The sequence below is a fragment of the Sinocyclocheilus rhinocerous genome, unplaced genomic scaffold (genome assembly GCF_001515625.1).
Source record: "Sinocyclocheilus rhinocerous isolate Xijiao unplaced genomic scaffold, SAMN03320098_v1.1 scaffold434, whole genome shotgun sequence".
NCBI classification, from domain to species: Eukaryota; Metazoa; Chordata; class Actinopteri; order Cypriniformes; family Cyprinidae; genus Sinocyclocheilus; species Sinocyclocheilus rhinocerous.
The window spans coordinates 37,396-59,465 of record NW_015627536.1 but is presented as its reverse complement, the minus strand read 5'-3'; the positions used below and the strand labels follow the sequence as shown (position 1 = coordinate 59,465).

The following is a 22,070-nucleotide window of genomic DNA, read 5'->3' as shown; positions in this document are numbered from 1 at the left end:
GGAAGTTTCTTGGGTGGGGGGGGGGGGGACTAGCCCATACCACATCCCAGGTGAACATAACAGTATTCATTAAATCCTCTGGAAGCTGTGCTTTACTGTCTTTTTATTTTTTATAAAAAGTGGGAAAGTGGAATATGACACCACTGTTCTATAATTTTCATTTAAATGTTCTTTACATTTAAAATATTTCAGTTGGCTAATAATGATCAGAACAAACCTATCTTTTCTTTCTTCATCAGACGGACCGTGCAGTGCAGTTGCTTTTGGAGACCAGCGCAGATAACTCCAGCTACTACTGTGACTCTCTCAAAGCCTGTCTGGTTACAACCATCACCTCATCCGGCCCGTCTCAGAGCACCATTAAACTGGTGGCCACAAACATGATTGCCAATGGCAAACTGGCAGGTATAGCAAAAAGAGTCAGCCTTGTTTGAAGCCTGTATGTTTTTCTTTCTTGTATAGAACACTAAAGGAGATGTTTGTCTAAGCTCTTTTTCCATATAATGAAAACAAACATTGATCAGTAGCTGTAAACTCCGAAAAGAACAAAAAAGTATCAAGAGTTTATACTCCTTATTCCCTATAGTATATTTCATACAATAGAAGCCATATGATAGCTTTATGTCAGGAGTCACCAATATTCATTATTGTATTGTATTCTGGGATTGCCTTATCGATAAAATATACTGTACATGCATTGCTGCCGGAACTCAGCCAAAACATAGTATCTTAGATGGCTGCATGATTTTTCTGCCTGGGTGAATGTCATGAAAACATGTCCAGGTCATATTTGAAACCTGGCCAAAAAAAAAGACAGAATAAAAGAAAAATAAATTTTTTATAAAGAAAATTAAGAAATTATAGATTTCATATGTAATAATTTGCCCTCACATGGGTACCACTAATGTAATATTTTCCCCACAATGGACCAGAATGCAGTGGGTCTCACAGGTGCCACCGATTAATATTGTGAGTTACAGTCATGTCACTTAAAGTGAATGTGAGAGTGTTGGATGATTCCTTTCTCCTTTTATAAAATGGGGCATAAAGGACTCTCACCTTAACATTTAATTACAATCAAGGAAGGTGAATAAATAACAATTATGTAAATTGGTGCTAGTTTGTCATATGACCAATCAGAAGGATTTGTGAGAGATTCTAAACTAGTAGATCTTCTTACAGTATTATCATCACAAGGAAGGTACAATTGTAGTAAAATATTTTATTAGCAAAAAGATAAACAAGAGTAATCAACACAACTACTAAATATCATGATTGATAAAGGAGTAAAGTGTATAAGGTACATAAAATGCAGGTGATTAAGTTGGGTATTATGGCAAATCAAAGATTGGCACAAAACAAAGTCCACCTTAAAATAATGTGTTGTAAATCAAAGCTTATTTGTTGTATATAATTGACTTAGTTATATAATATTTAAGGCAAATTAGAAGATCTTGAACTGGTAATATGCTTGGAACTCTGTGGGATGCTGATCTCCTGGAGCATGAAAAAGGTTCTTAAACCTGGAACATGCATATGAGGCCCTGAAGTAGGCGCAGACAGCACCTAACAATCTGGTACACACAGTTGATGGTGCCTTGCAGAGAAGGTTTGCTCTCTGGAGTTTAACCTTGTTACAGATGTGTCTGTATATCTTCTGTCTTTCTGGGCCAGAGACTTAGATCTTGATCATTCTGCTTTTGTCTTCATGAGATGGGGACTCAGGAATTGCTGCATCTTGTTATATCGCTGGACCAAGAATAGTTCTTAGGTAGAACATAGTGTGCCTTTTAATGTCTCACAAAATCACCATCAGGTGTGCATCACTGCTCAGTAAAGCTGAAATTGTGACATTTTCACTTGTAAATGAAATCGATAGATTCAATAAAATAAATAGATTACTGTTAATATTCACAATGATAATAATATAGCATTACATTTAATCTTGACTAATTATTCAACATATACATTTTTAAGGTTACAACTATTTGATTACTGTAACAGTGAACTATTTGAAGTGTGCTTGATTTGTACTGTACAGTACTAGGCAGTATTTTAGATTTTTAGATTATCATTATACATTTAAAAAGGTGTGCCATAAAATAAATAAAAGGTGGAATACACTGAATGGGAAAATTATGAGTGATATAGGCCTAGCCTAGTTTTCTAACACATATTTACATTTGTATAAGCCCAGTGGGGAGTGGGTTGGGGGTTGGACAGTTCAGTAAACTTTATCATGAAGGTGGAAATACAAAGGTGGAAATTGCTACTCTTTCATACAGAGAGTGTCGGCTGATGAGTGTTTTAAACTTGCTGAACATGCACAGGCAAAGTACCTGTTTCAGTATAAATGTCTTGTTGTGTCCAATTTTTTTTAAAATTATTATTAAGTTCTAAATATTATAATGTATTTAAAAGTTTAACATAAAAGTGTTTAATCTATTGGAGTGTTCGATCCAAGTGTTCACTTGGTTTTATATGGTTTTAGAATTTTTAGCAGTTATGTTATGAATGTCAACAATCTTATAGTATCTAAATATGAACTGTTGAGGTAAGTGTCCCTGCCAACTATATAAACGAATGTGAGTGGAGCAGGAGTTAGCTATTCATCAGATAATATCATTTGTTACATTTATATTTGCAATTGCTGAGGATGACAAGCAGTGCCATATACAGTATTATATACAACATACTATGCAGTGTTGTTTTTTGTTTCATGAGAGACCCAGCGCATCAGCGAGGGAGACAAAGAAACTGGACAAGAGTCCCAGCGTGTTTGCAGTGGTTATAATGTTTTTATTTTGCTTATAATTTTGGTTATACTACTAGTGTTATTACAGTTTTATTTTTAAAAACAATACTATTTATTTTTATTTTAGCTTTAGTCATTTTAGTTTTAATAATTAACCTCTAATGTTCTACTTCTTAGATTTAACTCTTAGCATTCCTGTAAAATTTGCCTAAACCGCCTAAAAAAGGCATCCCCCAAAGTAAATTGCATGCTGTTCTTGAACCATTTGGAGTATATGCAAGGTTTTGGTCTCTTTTGAAAGGTGACACTCTGAGGTTTGTTCCTAATCAGCACAAACCTCAGAATCACTGTAAGTCTTACTGGTATTGAGTAATAAAATCTTGAACACACTGAAAAAGGGAAGAAAAAAAATCCGGCTAAAAATTTTTTGTGAACACATGACTCTAGCTGGTAGCTATTAGCTGGAAAACCCAGTGGGATCACAGCATAGACACTGAATGTACCTGCCGAGTTTATTGTATCTTAAAATGGTTTGCATCATTTGAATCACAAGAATCTCAGCTTTCCAAAGATATGTGACATGTTTAGTTTTTTTTTTGTGTCACAACGTTAACCCTCCAAAACACACAGTGTACCGCAAGCGGTACAGTGGAACGCTAACAGGTTAAAACAAATATACAGAATTGATATACAGGTGCATCTCAATAAATTAGAATGTCGTTTCACAATTTGAAATACTGAAATAAATGAACTTTTCCACGACATTCTAATTTATTGAGATGCACCTGTATAATGACATATCAGTATGTGCGTGAGATGTTGATATGCATGCTGTTTTATTAGTGTTTTTATTAAGTATATGACTATATTGAAATTTAGCATATAAATCCATGGGCTCTATCATACACCTGGTGCAATGCAGCGCCAGGTGCGATGCAAGTGTTTTTTGCTAGTTTCAGCCCGAAGCGGTTATCATTTTCACGTCCTGTGCCACGTTGTTTAAATAGCAAATGCATTTGCGCCCATTTGTGTGCCCATGGGCGTGCTGGTCTGAAAACGAGCTGTGTTCAGGTGCATTGTTGGCACGTTGCTATTTTGAGGCAACTGAAATAGACTGTGCAATTGAGCAGCTGAAACCTGGTCTAAAGTCAATGACGCAATATTTTTTTTGTTATTTAAAGAGCGTGTTAGTCAGACACAACCTTCTTCCATTGCTGCATTGTCCAGTTCTGACGCTCACATGGCTATTGTTGGTGCTTTCAATGGTGGACAGGGGTCATCATGGGCACTATGACTGATTTGCAGCTATGCACACTGCGATGCACTGTGTGTTCTGACATCATCTTTTATGCAGCATTAAGTTTTTCAGTAATTTTAGCTACAGTAGTGCTTCTGTGTGATCTGACCAGCTGGGCTTGTCTTAGATCCCCACTTGCATCAGTGAGCCTTGGGCACCCATGAACCTGATGCTGGTTCACCAGTTGTCCTTCCTTGCACCGCTTTTGGTATGTACAAACCACTACATACTGGGAACACCCCACAAGCCATTTTGGAGATGCTCTAACCCAGACGTCTAGACGTCGCTATTTGGCCCTTGTCAAAGTCACTCAGATCTTTTTGCTTGCCCACACATTCTGCTTCCAACAGATGAAATTCAAGAAGTGACTGTTCACTTGCTGCCTACTATATCCCACCTATTGACAGGTGCGATTTTAACAATATAATCAATGTTATTCACTTCACTTCTCTTTAGTGGTTTTCTCATCATATATAATCATCTGTAGACATGATGATTATATTGGTTATGTATTGAAAAACATCACAGATTGTACACACTCATTTCAGGCACAGCCAAAACAGATCAGTTCTAGCATTTAAGCGGCACTGAGCGAGTTATCTTGCACCAATGGTCATGTATACACTGTGTCTACACCGCTTTCTCATACAGTCTGCATTTGACTAGTTTATCAAGTATTCTGTGATCTAGGAACTTGTACTCACTTCAATTCTTTCAACAGTCACAACAGACCTTGATGCAGTTGCTTCAGTTATGGAATTTGAGGCACATCTGCTGTTTTTCTGTTTCACAGATGAAAAGTGACTGAGCAGAGTTTTGTTCTCAAAGACAGTGCTGTATAAAATCTGCTTTTCCGAATATTGCAGAGTTTGATTTTGCGATAAATTCTGCAATTACAGAATTGCAAAATCCTGGAGGGACTGATTATTGCCTTGCCTTGTTTGCCTGTTGGATCGTTTACTTGTGCAGGATTTTTGCCTGGACTTTGCCTATGTTTCGTGTTGCCCTCTTGGATTTGTCATTTGGAATTACCCTTGTAATAAACCGCAAATCGATCCTACAACTCAGCCATCAGTAAGTTCTTTACAGAATACTTTTCCCTCTCTGGATCCAATGGAGGTAGATACATTTTGAATATCAGAGTGAGATCTTTCAAGGATACCAACAACAACTCACCAATCTACAAGCCGTGAACGAGCATCTGACGCAACACATTCAGTCTCCCTTTAAATCAACACCATCTGAACTGGTAAGATTTAGATTTTTAGATAAACTGCTCAATCTGCATTAGGCGCCCTTAAAACCAGCTTTACAAATGCCCCATCCTCAAACACCCTGATCCCAACTTGCCTTTCATAATTGAAGTCGGTGCTTCTGACTTTGGCATTGGGACAGTTATCTCTCAAAGACACAGCACACCAGGCAAAATGTTTCATTGTTTTTTTTGTGTTTTTTGCAGTGTGAAACGATGTTGGAAATAAAGAACTGTTATCTATCAAAGCAACAAATAGAGGAGTAGAGACACTGGCTAGAGGGAGCCACACATCTATTCCAAGTCTGTGTTCTTATCATAGATGATAAGAACCTTGAGTATATCAAATTTACCAAAAGACTGAATCCCAGACCAGCTCATTGTTCTTAACACACTTTTGTTTCACTGTCACCGACTGTCCATGCAGCATAAACTGCAAAGCCAGTTCCCTTTCAAGAAGGTATGATGCTACACTACCCACCAGTAAGTATGTGACTTTGCGCAGTGGATCTGCATGACTGGACTAACCAGCTGACCATTCTCGTTTCACAGGATCTGAAATGTTTTGGTCATTGCCTGAGCCGAAGTCTGTCGTCAAAGTGGTTCGGTATAATTACCTCCTAGAACTGTCTTACACAACTGCATTCCCAAACAGCAGGCATCCATGTTTAATTTTGTCTGCTCACTTTAAGGAACAAGTAATTATATTTGGAAAAAGACCCACAGTGGCATCTTCTACTGCAGCAAATTACATTTTTCTTAGTGTTATTTGTCGCCAGCTTATCAGGAAGTGACGATTTTGTGCTCTTTGTCTCACTGAATGGAAACTGTGCTTTATTTCCAAATGTTTTATTTGATATTCCAATTTTGCGCACAACTTAAATTCACAACTTTGGATGGATCCATAGCTATTGATCCACAACTACCACAGAGATTATTCTACACGTCCAGCACTCTGACCAAGGAAATGGCCCAGGAAAGGAACACCAGGAGGTGCTCACGGGTGGGGGATTCTATGCTGTCTCAGTCTGCTACTTATCAAGGGTCAATATTCAGGGGATAACTGAGGAAGCCATCCCCTGAATATTGACCCTTCTCACAACTTCCGTTGCATCTTCCTGTTTGTTAGCTTTATAGCCATGCAGTACTCAGAGCCAGGGGTGTGAAATAACGAATTACAAATACTCACGTTACAGTAATTATGTAGTTTTTATCAGTAATTGTACTTTTTTGAGTAGTTTAAAAATTGTGTACTTTTACTTGAGTACATTTTAAGTGATGTATCGGTACTTTTACTCCGCTATTTTCCTCCGTTTGTGGTCATTACATGCTTATTTTAATTTCATTTTTATCCATCAACGTGATTGGAGAGAGAGTAATAGGTCTCGTGACTTTCGTCAAATCAAATTGTGCATAGAAAACATTAACCGCCAACTGTTTATCATAGCTGCTGGAAGCGAATTCTTCAAGCATCAATTCAGTCGCATCTTCCTCTAACTTAATATGTTAAGGTAAATTTCAGTTTGAAAAAATGAAATCGCATCATATGACCCCTTTAAGGAGTTGGCAGTCAAAATTAAAACTGCTGGATAATATATATTCTTCATTCTTTATGACAAACAAGATAATGTGAATTACAGAATGTACAACGTTTTTAAAAGGTATCGATTGCGGTGTACAGCGTTTATTATGAGGGGGTAGAATCCACAGCTCAATACTCACTACTCAATACTCATGAGTACTTTTAAATAGGCTACTCTTTTACTCTTACTAGTAGTTTTTTTTGGACAAGTACTTTTACTCTACTCGCACTACATTTTTTGGAAGGTAATGGTACTTTTACTTGAATATATTTTTCAGTACTCTTTCCACCACTGCTTAGAGCACATTTGCAAAGTATTGCCATTATAGTCTGCCTTACCAAGCGTGTTCTCAATGTACCTTGTTTTGCTTCACGTGTATGACTTCTCACCTGTTTTTTTGGATCACGATTTGTTGTATTATTGCCTTGCCTTGTTTGCCTGTCAGATTGCTTACTTTTTTTTTTGCGCCCTTTTGTTTCATGTTTCCCTTTTGGATTTGTCATTTGGAATTAGCTTTTTAAAAAAAACTGTAAATGGATCCTACAACTCAGCCATCAGCAAGTTCCTTACAGTGCTAAAGAAAAGTATCTAGTTAACACATAATTACGTGCTCATACCTTTCAAAGCATAAATCTGTATTCAGATTTCAGAATGAGCACATTGACATTTACAGTATATGTGGCTTGCTCGCACTTTTAAGAAGCAGGGCAAATTCCCAACTTTAAATAAATAACCATGATTAGGATGTTTGCATTGTAAAAATAAGGATATTTCAGACATAAAAACACTGACTCATTAGGCAAAGTTTACTCATTAAAATCAGATGGCGCAGTTGCTTCACTTATGATGTTGTGAGAAATTCATTTCTTTATTATTAGTAAATTTAAGTTTGTAACCATTTAAGTTTGAAACCACGTGAATGCTGTCTTAACTATGACTGTGGTATAATGTGTTAGCCTGGATGACCACCATCTATGCTGGGCATAGTATCTGTTTTATGTTGGGATCATGTCTAAATTATACCAACCTGAATTACTTAAAATGTGAAACAGACTGTTTGTTCCTATGCAACTATTTAGGGTTTGCTTTAATGGCTGGTGCAACTGCCGTTGCCATGTATGCGCTTATCAGTTCATATAGTACTAGATAGATTCACTCTGTCATCAGAGAAATGTTATACAGCGCATCTAGGTCACATGCAGATAAAAGGAGCACATCAGTCATATTCCAAATTAATACTTTCAACGTTTTTTTTGTTGTTGTTGTCTACTCACTCTTTCTCTCTGCATCTCTGTCTCTTAGAGGGTGTGCAGTTGCTCTGCCTGATCGACAAAGCAGCGGATGCTTGTCGTTATCTGCAGACGTATGGAGAGTGGAACCGTGCTGCCTGGCTGGCAAAGGTACTTTGAGCAAACACAATCTTGAGCCATTGATAAATCAATTCTTCATGATATATTCACAATTACTTTGCTAGCAATATAAAACTGATTGACACTATGAATATCGCAGATTTAATATATGTATATAGTTCTGATTTAAAAGTTAGTAGCAAAAATTGTGCTAGAAATGGTTCAATGCATTTCCACAAATCTACTTACAGGTGCATCTCAATAAATTAGAATGTCGTGGAAAAGTTCATTTATTTCAGTAATTCAACTCAAATTGTGAAAATCATGTATTAAATAAATTCAGTGCACACAGACTGAAGTAGCTAACAATTCACTAAAAATGTTTTTTTTTGTTGGTCTTATGAAGTATTCTAATTTGTTGAGATAGTGAATTGGTGGGTTTTTGTTAAATGTGAGCCAAAATCATCACAATTAAAAGAACCAAAGACTTAAACTACTTCAGTCTGTGTGCATTGAATTTATTTAATACACGAGTTTCACAATTTGAGTTGAATTACTGAAATGAACTTTTCTACGACATTCTAATTTATTGAGATGCACCTGTATATAGAGAGAGCTATAAACCAGACTTTCTCTTTGCAGCTTGTTTTGGCCAAAAACTGCCCACTAAGACAACAAACAACAGTTTTATTTTATGTGCCATGGACAGATAAATCTGAAATTGAGGACGTCACAGTAAAAGACACGGCAAGTGGCAAAGTGTGCACAGACTTTGTGAGAGATACGGGAACGAGTACTGCGTCTGCTAGACGCATATGGGAAAAAAGCCTTTTTCTCCTGAACTGAAGCCTTTTTCATTCACGCAGTGAAACTGCACGGCCAGTGGTTCGTGCAGTGTATTAAAAAACATCTGTTTTCCCGAAAACATCTGTTTTCCCGTATCTCAGGGAACCGAGGTTATGTTAGTAACCGAGTACGTTCCCTTTCGATACTAAACTCGTACTGCGTATGCTAGACGCATATGGGAACACAGTACAATCACTCCGTGCTAATGTAGTGGAACGACTAAAAGTATAAAACTTCCATAAGCAACCAATGCCCGTAACTTAGACACCCAGGGGTCGAGAGCTAACAGGTGAAACAATGTCAGAGAACTTGAGCGTGATATGGCCAAGGGCTCTCTGCCAGATTTGTTTACGCAGCGCATGTCACTTCAAGCGGAAAGGACCCTGCAAATGTGGACGGTGAGGCCCAGCCGGCCGCCTCACAAATGTCCGCAATGGACACACCACTGGACCATGCCCAAGACGAGGCGATGCCTCTAGTCGAGTGGGCCCATACTCCAATGGGGCATTGGAGGCCCAAGGAAGAGTACGCTAGTGAGATGGATACTATCCATCTAGAGAGTCTTTGCTTCGTGACCGGAAGCCCCTTGGTGTGGTTACCGAAGCTGACAAAGAGTTGTTCTGGCCGACTATAGGGGGCGGAACGCTCAATATAGATTATCAACGCCCTGACGGGGCAGAGCAGAGATAGCTCTCTGTCCTGTAGCGGCTCGAAAGCGGGGCCCTTCAGGGCCCTCAGCACAGTTGGCAGATCCCATGAAAGGACGGTAGGGGGACGAGGCGTTTCTGCAAACCATTCCTATGGCCATGCCCTGTTCCATCTAGCGGGAATTTTTTTCCCGGGGGCCAGGGCTGTTACACAGGTCTGACGCACCCTGATCTGCAGGCGTTCGTGACGCCACGCATGGGATGGAACCCGTGGTTTCAACCAGCGCTGAAGGAGGCATATACAAGGCAGACCCAACTGTAGCGTTGGCGATGCTGCCGGCATGAGGCCCAGCATCCTCTGAAACGCTTTGAGAGGGCGAGTGGTACCCATTAGAAGCCTGACTCACTCTGAGCCGGGTGAACCATTTCTACGGCTCATATCGCCAGCAAATTCATCACCTCTGAGCGCAGGACGTGTGCATCTTTGCTCTAAACTGAGGTGGGAACCACGCAGTTGAATCGCGGGGTATTCGAGCGAATTGCAGTGAATAACATCGTTTTATTGTCTCCAACTCCCAGTTTGGCACTACAGGGATGGCCTGTCAGGCCTCAGCCCATGTGACAAGGGGTTGAATTAAATTGAGAGGCTGGTCGCCGTATGGGGACCCCACACTCAGAAGAGGAAATTTGCTTTTCCCTGAAAATGCTTTCAGAAAAGGCTTCGTCAGACTTAATGCTCTCATAGCAGAGCAGTCAGCCCCCGTGCGCGCTGCCTCAGCGTGGGCGTGGCCCAGACACGTCCAATTTGAAGCTGTCAGTGATAATAATCATTAGTGACAGCATTCTCTTTTAATCCGCCTAAAAAAGATCAAACCGCTCATTAGAAGAGGACTTAACGAGGTGCACCGATCCTCATGTGTAACACACACTGGCAGATTAAGCACGCATGATGTGTGTAGAGGATTGCTCAAGTCTGATCGTTCAACCCGTGAGCTCGTCGTTGCTTCCTCCGAGGTAGCTGGGAGGAGAGAAGCATGAGCGCAGGGAGGAGGGTGCCACCTTCCGCGAACGAACGGGGGCAGACTGCTTTTGTGGTAAAAGCAGCCGTGTCTGTGAGCGCAGCCATAGTGACACACACACAAAGAAGAGCGAGACTCATGCTCGAGTGAGCATTTTGTCTCAGTAAGTGCGTAGCTCACTGCACTTCTGCGGCGGATCCAAGTGCAACGGGGAGAGCGAGCACGCGCTCTTTCAGAATCGCCGGATGGCGGCAGGGGAAACGGACCGGAACTACTGCGTCGATGTAGCGGCGGAGAAGCAGGTCAGCTGTGCTGAGAGGTCCCGATTCCAGCTGCAAAGGCGTGTCAACGGCGAGCAGGCTTTCATGATTAGCGATGAGCGTAGAGTCGTCGCTGAAGGAGAAGAAATCTGAGAATCCTGTGGCGAACGCCCGCTTATATAGCCAGACGCCCCGCGCATTCTGGCGGGCTTTGGCAGGCTTGGCGGGCTTCGTCGCCATAGGCTCGTGCAGCTCCGCTGCCTAACCGTTGGTTCGTTTTTTTTTTAATACACTGCACGAACCACTGGCTGTGCAGTTTCACTGCGTGAATGAAAAAGGCTTCAGTTCAGGAGAAAAAGGCTTTTTTCCCATATGGGTCTAGCAGACACAGTACGAGTGTAGTATCGAAAGGGAACAAAACAAACATAAGAAGTGGGCGTTTGCACTTTACATGCAGACTTAAGCCTCCATCATCGATATTTGACCCCAACGATTTAGCAATAAAATTGTTACAGTGACAGTAATTTATTAATTTGTGTCTGTAGTGCATATCAGTCAAGCTGGTATTTATCATTATTTCATGTGAAAAGAGAACACGCATACTTATTCAGTCGTGCCTGCTTTGTTATTCATATAAACTAGTTATTCCTCGGTAGCACCCATAATATCCTCATGCTATCTTATAAATACATCTTTTGTTTCCTGATGGACTAATAGAAAACCTTCCACCTGACACTGAAAAATTATGTGGACGTCATCCAGTTAGATTGAAGCAGCCAGCCAATTAGACTGCAGTTTGATGTGATCAATATGCAGCAAATAATCTGTGTAAATAGTGAGGAAAATTAATGCTCTGGGATCTTATATATCTTAATGTCTATTGTAGGCATGGGCCGATTACCGGTATCAAGGTATACCGCGGTTTGAAAATGTCACGGTTTCAAAACCACTAACATTTTCCATTATACCGTTCCTGTCTCATGTCTCCTCAAAGACTGAAAGTGTAGGAATCCATCAGACTGAGTGCAGTGTTGAGAGTAACACGCCCCCCCCCCCTCCAGGGAGAGTGAGAGGGAGAGGGAAAGAAAGGAGGGGGAATAAGAGAGAGGGGAAAAAAAGGAGGGGTGAGGCATTCTCAAGACAGAGAGTGTTTTCTAACAATGTGTTTCTGAGGGGAACTGACTGTCTTCAGAAACGTTTAGATGGTATTTTTAATCTCGTCTCTATAATTCACATTAAAGCAGTGTTTTCAGCGCAGCTCTGCTTTGTTTACTGCGATAACCAAGGAAACGCTGTATCAGCGCCTCCCGCTGTCAGAGAGTAAATCTGCGTCTCATTCAGAGCTTCTGCTGTTTGGATTCGTTCAGGCATGTAGTATAATTTTACAAAGCTAGTCAGAACATTCTGTTTTTGCTTCAAATTGGGTTATTATTAAATCAAATTATGTATATGAAATTATATAACTAAAATGATATGAAATTATATAAATGATATGTATATGAATTATATAGGTAACTAAAATTAAATAACTGTAATTACAGATTTAGGTTAAATAAAGATGTCAGTCTTTATTTTTCTTCTTTTTAGGGCAGCAGTAGCTCTAGCAGCAAATCAACCATCCACATCAAAAGCTGCAGGACAGCCCACATTTCAGAAACAAATCAAAGAAAAAATAAACAAATACTACTGTTCCAAATATTCTGTATGTTGCTCAAAATATATTGTTCAGTTTTGTTTTTTTTTACCCAGGCATTTAAAATTAGAGCTGTAACAACAATACCGTGATACCGTTAAACCGTGATATTTTTGCTTAAGGTTATCATACCATCAAAATCTCATACCGGCCTATGCCTAGTCTATTGTAATGCTCTGGAATCTTATATAATATCTATCTTAATGTTTATCTTAATGTCTCTCTTTCTCAGGTGCGTCTGAACCCAGCAGAAAGTTCAGATGTGCTGAAGCGCTGGGCAGAGCATTTGTGTTCTCCTCAGGTAAATCAGAAATCAAAGGCCATCCTGGTCCTGCTCTCATTAGGATGCTTTCACAAAGTGGGCGAGATGCTTCACAGGTATGCATTTCTTTTCTTTTTGATTTGTCATTTAGCCCATTCAGAGTATTATGTTGCCCATTCATCCATTAAAATGTGTTTTAGGAATAAATCTGTTTTAGGAATTAAGCGTAAAATAACATAATATAATAAAAAAACAAACAAAATTATGTCATCATTTACTCATCCTCTTGTTGTTTCAAAACCATATGTTTTTTTTTCTTAGAATACAAAAGGAAATGTTTTGCAGAATGTCTGTGTGTTTACATTAAACCTGACACAGCATATGGCAAGTTTTTTTTTAAATGAAAAAAAGATGGAGATTTGAGACCTACAGAAGAGAGAAAGATTGTCAGTGTATGATACAAAGTTCCTCATGAACTTAATCTGTTTAAGTTCTGTTCATCACACAAAGATACAGTATTATCTTCAGAAGTTTAGGAAGATACTTATTGTATACCTTATAGTACTTTTTTTCTTTTCTAGTCCCTGATCACAGTATGCTTTCATTATCGAAAAAGAGCAGCTTGGCATTTCTTGAGAACTTTTCCTTTGTGTGTTTTATGGAAGAAAGAAAGTCATATGGGTTGACCTGAGGTTAAATGATCATTTTCATTTTTGGTTGAAGAATTATTTTAAAATTGCATAATACATTTTTAATTGAGAATATCAATGTGTCATGCCTGAATGCCATTAAACTCTTTGTGAAAGGCGCTGTGTTTTATGTATCATCTTGGAGAAAAATTACACATCCTAGGCATCCTGTTAAAAAGTGCAGCATCCACCAGTTTGACATTTGAATGTGCATGTTAAAGGGCATGATGCTCAGATATGTCTCTGATATATTTTTACATTTCTTGACAGCATGAGATATTTCGACCGTGCTGCACTCTTTATTGAAGCCTGCTTGAAATATGGTGTGATGGAGACAAATGACGACATTAATATCCTTTTAATGCATCTTCCAGTTTTTCAAACAGCAAGATGCAGTAGGGCTATGTTCATTTTAAAACTAATGTCATAAAAATTGTAAACTAATGTTGCATAAAATGTTTGTTTGTTTGTTGCAAACTAAAATCCATAAACGTTTATGGATAGACAAACAATATTTTGACATCTCATCTAAAAGTAGATGAACCTTAAAAGATACTCCACCCAAAACTGAAAATTCTTTCATCATTTCCTGCTTTTCCACTGTCAGGCCAGTGCAAGCCAAGGCTAACAAGCTGTGTGGGGCCTCGGACCTCAAAGCCTAAATCAATGTGAATGTGATGTGACGTGTGGCCAAGTATGGGTGACCCATACTCGGAATTTGTGCTCTGCATTTAACCCATCCAAGTGCACACACACAGTAGTGAACACACACACACCGTGAACACAGAGAGCAGCAGCCATATTGCTGCGGCACCCAGGGAGCAGTTGGGGGTTTGGTGCCTTTCTCAAGGGTCTCACCTCAGTCGTGGTATTGAGGCTAGAAGAGAGTTCTGGTTCACTGCTCCCAACGACAATTCCTGCTGGACCTGAGACTCAAACCCGCAACCTTTGCGTTACAAGTCCAACTCTCTAACCATTAGACCATGACTGCCAAGCTGTGCTACTCTAAAAAAAAAAAAAAAAAGCCCTTAAAGCCCTTCCATCGAACAACATCAGTCAACAACAGCTGACCATAACCTAGCTAGATCACAAAACAAACATAACAGAAGTGGGCGTTTGCAGTTTACATGCAGACTTAAGCCTCCATCATCGATATTTGACCAATAGTTTAGCAATAAAAATGTTACAGTGACAGTAAATTATTAATTTGTGTCTGTAGTGCACATCAGTCAAGCTGGTATTTATCATTATTTCACATAAAAAGAGAACACACATACTTATTGAGTCGTGCCTGCTTCCGTTTTTTTTGTAATCTCAGGAATGCACAGCAATGCAAACAACTTGGGGCTTTCTTTAGAAAAAATTAGCATTTCTTTTAACTTTCCATGAAATTATGCAATCTGAGGAGTCAAGTCAAGTCACCTTTATTTATATAGCGCTTTTAACAATACAGATTGTGTCAAAGCAACTGTACAGCATTAATTAGGAAAATAAGTGTCATTAATGCAAAATTACAATGGTAAACACTCAATTTTCAGTTGAATGTTGAAATTTCAAATTGAATTCAGTAATGTCATCATCCAGCTCAGTTCAGTTTAATTAGTATCTGTGCAATCAAGTCGACGATATCGCTGGATATTAAGTGTCCCCAACTAAGCAAGCCAGAGGCGACAGCGACAAGGAACCAAAACTCCATCGGTGACAGAATGAAGAAAAAACCTTGGGAGAAACCAGGCTCAGTCGGGGGGCCAGTTCTCCTCTGACCAGACGAAACCAACAGTTCAATTCCAGGCTGCAGCAATGTCACATTGTGCAGAGGACTCAACTGGTTCCTGTGGTCTTGTCCCGGTGGCCGTCTAGGAGACAAGGTCTTTAGGAGGTTTGAGCTCTCTCCCGTCTCACTGTACTGTTATCCTTTCAGCCAAAGAAATAGAGCTTACGGACAGAAAACATCTCTGGTTATGCAGTGTAACCAAGCTTGCGTTCAGTAACCGGCAGTGTTTCCTTTCGATTTCAGCTCACTCAACATTGTGTCGGTAGCTGATGTAATGGGATCACGTTGTGTTATTAGCAATGTCCAGCTCATCTGTAAGTGAAGCCATCAACCAGGCTAGGTAGTTTTAAGAATGAATGTCAGTGGCTTGACAACTTTAAAAGAGCTGATTGGATAGCCTAAATTGGCTTGAAATCTTCGTGTAGATGCGCAAAGTGTGCACAGGACAAAGAGGATGAGTGTGTGAGGCCTTTCAGTTTGCTCCTTCAAGGGAAAAAAAAAAAAACTTTCTAAAAACTTTTTTTAAGGTGTCCTTGTTACAGTGTAATTATACATATGAAAACTGAGTAATATTAATTTACTACATGTACTTACTATATGGTTAGGGTTAGGATTTGGGTTTGGCTTAGGGTTACTTGCATGTAATTATTCATAATTAATTGTTATTATAATATTAAGTACATGTAACATGTGTAACAAGGACACCTTAAAATAAAGTGTTACCAAAGTTTTTTTAATAAACTTTATAAATAAACTCAGAGCAATACTTGCATATCTCCTATCTCCAACTTTCCACAAGCGGATGCAGGCTTTTAACCAAAACCTGAAGTGTCCGCATATGAAGCGGACCAAGACAGCATACTGTCGAGGCTGCTGCCAACAACCCAAATGTTCTCTGAAACTTCTCTGACTTGAACAAAGCGAAGGAAGTCTGAGGCACTCAAGTGAGAGGTGAGCTCGCATTGAGACTGAGTTTAGCTCTATTCCTTAAAAATTAGATACTCTTAGTGGCCTTAAAGAGTTAGTTCACCCAAAAATAAAAATTAGGCTGTGTTTTACTCACCCCCGATGCATCCTAGGTGTATATGACTTTCTTCTTTCAGACGAATCCAGTCGCCCGGAGCTGCTTCTGTGTACAACAGTGAGTGCAAGCTAGATTCAAGTGATTATTACGTTTTGGATATGGATATTTTTCTTACAAGAACGCATCGATTCGCTACAGGAAGCCTTTGTTCACCCCCCGGAGCCGTGTGAGACACTTTTTTTTGTGGAAGGGTGCTTTTTATTTCACGTCTTTTGGACTGAAGGAATGCAACACCCGCTGAGTACAACGATAGAGCTTGAAAGATCAAAGACAATTTTTAATATAACTCCGACTGGATTCGTCTGAAAGAAGAAAGTCATATACACCTAGGATGCATCGGGGGTGAGTAAAACAGCCTAATTTTTATTTTTGGCTGAACTAACCCTTTAAGAATGACCCTCTGCATATTGACTGTGAGCTCTAAACAGCTGAGGTGTTCAAAAATGCACATTCTGCTCGGAAATATCGGCTGTAGAAGCTGCTCTGACAATTTTCGAAAGGAAGTGGCTCTATCGCACATTTTGCAAGGAGCATATTATAAAGGAAACAGGTAAATTTAGCTCAAAGGGAATTAATTATGATATTTATAGGGAATTTAACAGAATCACTTTTACGGCTGATCAACTTGAATAGGCCAGTGATTAATTGAATGGCCGTAACTATCAGCAACTGATTTTAAAATCAAAAGTATAGTGAAAAACACTATTTATTGGCACGGTAACAAGATCAGCAGTTTAAGACATTAACTTGTAAGCACAAAACACACTTCTCATTTCAATATGAACAAGACTTTATTGGACTAATCTAAAACATATAAACTCTGTTCGGCCCTGTTCTACATGTCGGTTGTTCAGCCTGGATACATTCATTAGCTAACAAAATTTGAAATGTAAGTTTTTTTGTATTACGATATTTATATGACGTGAGATCCCGTTACCAGTGTGACACTAAAACAGGTAGTAGTAATGGCTATTTTTTACTTGTACATGTCAGAGCCGATACTTCTATACTTTAACTTGAGTAAAAAAGTGTAGTCAGTACATCAACTTTTACCAGAGTATTTTTAAACATGAGTATCTGTACTTCTACTTGAGTGAAGGATATGTGTACTTTTGCCATCTCTGGTCTTAGCTCGGGGTGTTGCTATAGGGGCTTTCGCACCGCGTAGTTCTAAGAACTCAGTTCTAGGAACTAGCCAGCAGGGTGGTTCCTAGAGAAGCAATTTCCCCCTTGGGCTGTTTTCCTTGTTGCATTCACACTGGCAGCAGGAATCTTCTTCCTTAGGATTCTTTGTTTAAGCTGTAAAATGTTGGTTGGTTAGGTTGCTCCAGACTTGTTGGCACTTGGCTCCTGGACAGATTTATGGTCATCCATTTTATCTTGGGGGCATACTCTGGAATTCTTGCTGCTTGGTCAGTTTTAGCAAAGTTCTGATCACGTTATAACTGTCTGATTCACACTGATATCCTACAATGTGAATCTCAGAATTTCTGAGCTGATACAGCAGACATTAAAACACTGCTCAGCATTCCTTACCTGCCATTGCTTTCTGATGTTCAGTGGAATACTATAAGGGAACGAAGGAGGTGTTGTCTACTAGAAGAGCGTCTTTCTATGGTGAGATTGAAGACTTGAGTAGACAACATCTACCGGACTATATACAAATTATGACATATGTAGATAAGTCCTGTATCAACAAAAGTACAGGGAAGACACGAAGAGAAGAAAGGTGAAACCAAATAAATACATGATTATGATAACAATGATTTAAGTTCTTCAAGTGATCTCTGGTATTTTCATAAACATTAATTTATTATAGCAAAGGATAGCATAAGTAGCCTTTACAATTGTATATAAATCTATAAATAATACATTTCAGTAATCAGATGATCAGAATCCACATCAGATCACAATTGGATGTCTGAAAGGGAGTTTTGAACTGAAAATTTTTTAAGTATCTTAAATATTGATGTTAGCTGGTAGCCTGATATAAAAACATCTCCTGACTTAAGCCGCTTTTCCAGCAAAATTACCTGGAACAATTAGCCCCAGGAACTTTTTTTCCCAGGAACTTTTTTCCCCAGACCTGTTGCTGTCTGCGTTTCCATCGCGGTCTAAAGTACCGAGAAGATTAGGCAAATAGTCTGGTGACATAGGTCTGCGCGCGTTTCTCAATACCAAGGACGCAAATTTCTGATTTGCATCCTCGGTTGTTCGGACTTCGCGAGTTTGACTCGGGAGTGTGAACTCCCGTGGATGGGACAACGCAAGTCCGGTAATTCTGCAAACAGCAGCGTATTTGATAACATCAGTCAGCTCGCCTTGGCTACTGCAATTTTCCACTCTTTATTTACAATAAGATGAAATATGATATCAAACACCACTGCCTGTTTTCGATTTCATTTAAACATATTAATAGCCGCAGAAATGTAGTTCAGGGAATGTACATACATTACAATGAAACAAAATATTATATCAAACAGTACTGCCTCTTTTAATTTTCATTTGAACATATTAATAGATTAATAGAATAAAGACCAAAGATTACCTGTTAGATTTACCCAAAACGAATTACATCTTATGTTTAACCACTGCAGAGACATCAGAGCCAGCGGCAAATGTCAGAAGTACTAGCCGAGGTGAGGCTGCTCTCGTCGGGAAACATGAGCACGGAGCGCCCGGTGATTGCATGGAGCGCACGTCTCCGAAATCGGCGAAGCACATTTTCAAATAGGCGCTGACTTTATAAATAAACCGCAGATTTGAGTTTTAAACAACTACATTCTCGCCTGAAGTACTTTTAAAACTACATTTACACAATAACAGTAATATTTTTTTTTTTAATTATGCGAATATGGTGGTTGAAATACAATGCTGCGTGATGCTCACCGCACAAGTCCCGCCCCCTAAACTTCCGGACCTTAGAAAAAGTACTACCTCATGAGCAGGGACTTTCTGAGGGGCAAACTTTATTTAGGAACTTTTTCCTGATACTGCTTCCTGCCCTCTCGTCGGGAAACATGAGCACGGAGCGCCCGGTGATTGCATGGAGCGCACGTCTCCGAAATCGGCGAAGCACATTTTCAAATAGGCGCTGACTTTATAAATAAACCGCAGATTTGAGTTTTAAACAACTACATTCTCGCCTGAAGTACTTTTAAAACTACATTTACACAATAACAGTAATATTTTTTTTTTTAATTATGCGAATATGGTGGTTGAAATACAATGCTGCTTGATGCCCACCGCACAAGTCCCGCCCCCTAAACTTCCGGACCTTAGAAAAAGTACTACCTCATGAGCAGGGACTTTCTGAGGGGCAAACTTTATTTAGATCCTGGTTCCTGCAGTGGAAACACACCGAGTACAGGCCAAAAGTCCCTAGTTCCTGGGGAAAGTTCCTGCGGTGGAAATGGGGCTTTAGATAAACTTGGCCTTTGTTCATGACCACACCTCAAGCCCCGGTTGGCCTGTTTTGAATTCAGTGTGCCAAAAAACCCTGGTCATTGGCCCTGATGAAACCCAGAGGTGGCCTGATCAAGCCCCGGAAGTGACAGTGGAAACGTGACTGGCCCTGGCACGCACAAGCATTCTCTCATTTGGCCCAACAGTGGAAACACAGCTATTTACTCACACTCATGCTGTCCCAGATGTTTATGACATTCTTTCCTCAGATTAATACAACAAAGATTACAACAAAGAAAAGTAATCCAACTCTCTGAGACCATATAATGCAAGGGGTGCCCAAAAGATGCTGCTTCAAAAACTGCACAAAGCGACCATAAATGGTAACCCAAAAGACCCTAATGCAGGGGTCTCCAAACTCGGTCCTGGAAGGCCGGTGTCCTGTAGAGTTTAGCTCCAATCCTAATTAAACACAGCTGAACTAGCTAATTAAGGTCTTACTAGGTATACTAGACACTTCAAGGCAGGTGTGTTGAGACAAGTTGGAGCTAAACTCTGCAAGACACCGGCCCTCCAGGACCGAGTTTGGAGACCCTTGCCCAACTGAATGAATAAATTTTGTCCAAAGCAAAATGATGCGTGTTCATTTCTGAAGACATTAGCTGTGTTCTGATTGACTGGTTCCTTGTGCAGTATCCACTGCTTCCTATTCCCTGAGCACGGGATATCCATTTAAGTTCCGTTCACTTTATTCAGAACACCCTGCAATATCATCACACAGAGACAAGGCTCCAGTAGCTCATATTAGAGAAAATTGAGGTATGATGACATATGCTTCTGTAGATAAATACAATATAAATTAAAAAATTTAATTAATTAAAAAAATATAAAAGTAATACTTAAATATGAATTTATGGTGACAGGGTGCATGTAGTTCCTAGTAGCGTTCTTACTCTTCTGCTACACATAACAAAAGTATTTACTTTTTCTTCACAAAAAGAGTACCTACAAAGGTATAATATAAGTAGCAGAATTAGGACAGCAATGCTCTCTAGAATGATAATTATCTTCGCTTTAATGCCAGCTGAATTGACTAGCAAGTGCAAGCAGCAAATCACACAGTTTTGACAAACAACAAGTTGTTGAGTATTTTACAAAATAACAAGCCCTTTGATAAGTCCCACTCCAGCTACCTGTTTCAATACAAAATACATCAATGCATGAAAAAAATGGTCAAATCATTTCCTGGGGTCTTTAAGAGTCACCTTGACCTTAATGTTTGAAAAATGTCATTTCACAGGGTCTGAACAATGGAATGAACAAATATTTACATTTACATTACCTTTAGAAGCAATCAAATAGTAGCAATCAAAACCAACAAAAAGGCAATAATATGTTAGTGCTGTGACAAGTCTCGTTTAGCCAAATGCAGTACACGTAACAAGGGTTTATTTTTTATAATAAATAAAAACAAGTAGATATAATAGAAAAAGAATAGGGAACGCTAGTGTTATGCTGAGTTCACACTGCATGATTTTTAAACTCATCGTTGTTTTCACACTGTATGACTATCTGTGGTAGCATTCAGTTGTTGCTGTGTTCACATTGCAGATGGATCGGCGACAGGGGGTTTCACATTGCATGACTTCACAATAGGAAGAATCGCCGACAGCTCTGTCTGGTCCGCAAACTACGTTTCACAACAAAACACACGCGAGAAGTGATTAGGAAATAACGCGAGAACCCGTGTGCGTCAGTGCGTTCTCGCGCGAGACTGGAATTAAAAAAAAAAAATATATATATATATATATAGCCCACAAATTGTCTGTGAGCTGATTTCCAGCTACAAGGAGAAAAAGAAAAACAGATTATGCAGGAGGGAGATGCAGGGAACAGGGATTGGGTGTTTTGCAAAGAGAGTTGGAAGTAAATAATTTTGCAGTAACTGTTATGCTGGTCAAGCAAATGTTTGTGCTTGTTTCTGTATGATATAATTGTTTATATATCTATTAAAATACTGATATTCTGGTCTATAACTCCTCTCCGAACTTCCCTCTGCCCTGTATCTTGGTCTCTCATTGGCTGTAGGTCATCGCCGATGTAGTTTTCAGTCAGAACTCATTGCACACAGCGTGATTGTGAATCGCCAACAGCT

General features: G+C 39.5%; 1 protein-coding gene across 1 annotated transcript in view; it reads left to right on the top strand.

Annotated features, from left to right (window-relative positions):
* Positions 1-22,070, top strand: part of LOC107728913 (WD repeat-containing protein 11-like) — a 59,237-nt gene that overhangs the window by 27,946 nt on the left and 9,221 nt on the right. The window contains exons 7-10 of the mRNA XM_016539239.1: positions 240-405; positions 8,190-8,287; positions 12,934-13,079; positions 13,923-14,002. Of these exons, the coding sequence (XP_016394725.1) occupies positions 240-405; positions 8,190-8,287; positions 12,934-13,079; positions 13,923-14,002 (490 nt within the window). The remainder of the gene's footprint in view (positions 1-239; positions 406-8,189; positions 8,288-12,933; positions 13,080-13,922; positions 14,003-22,070) is intronic.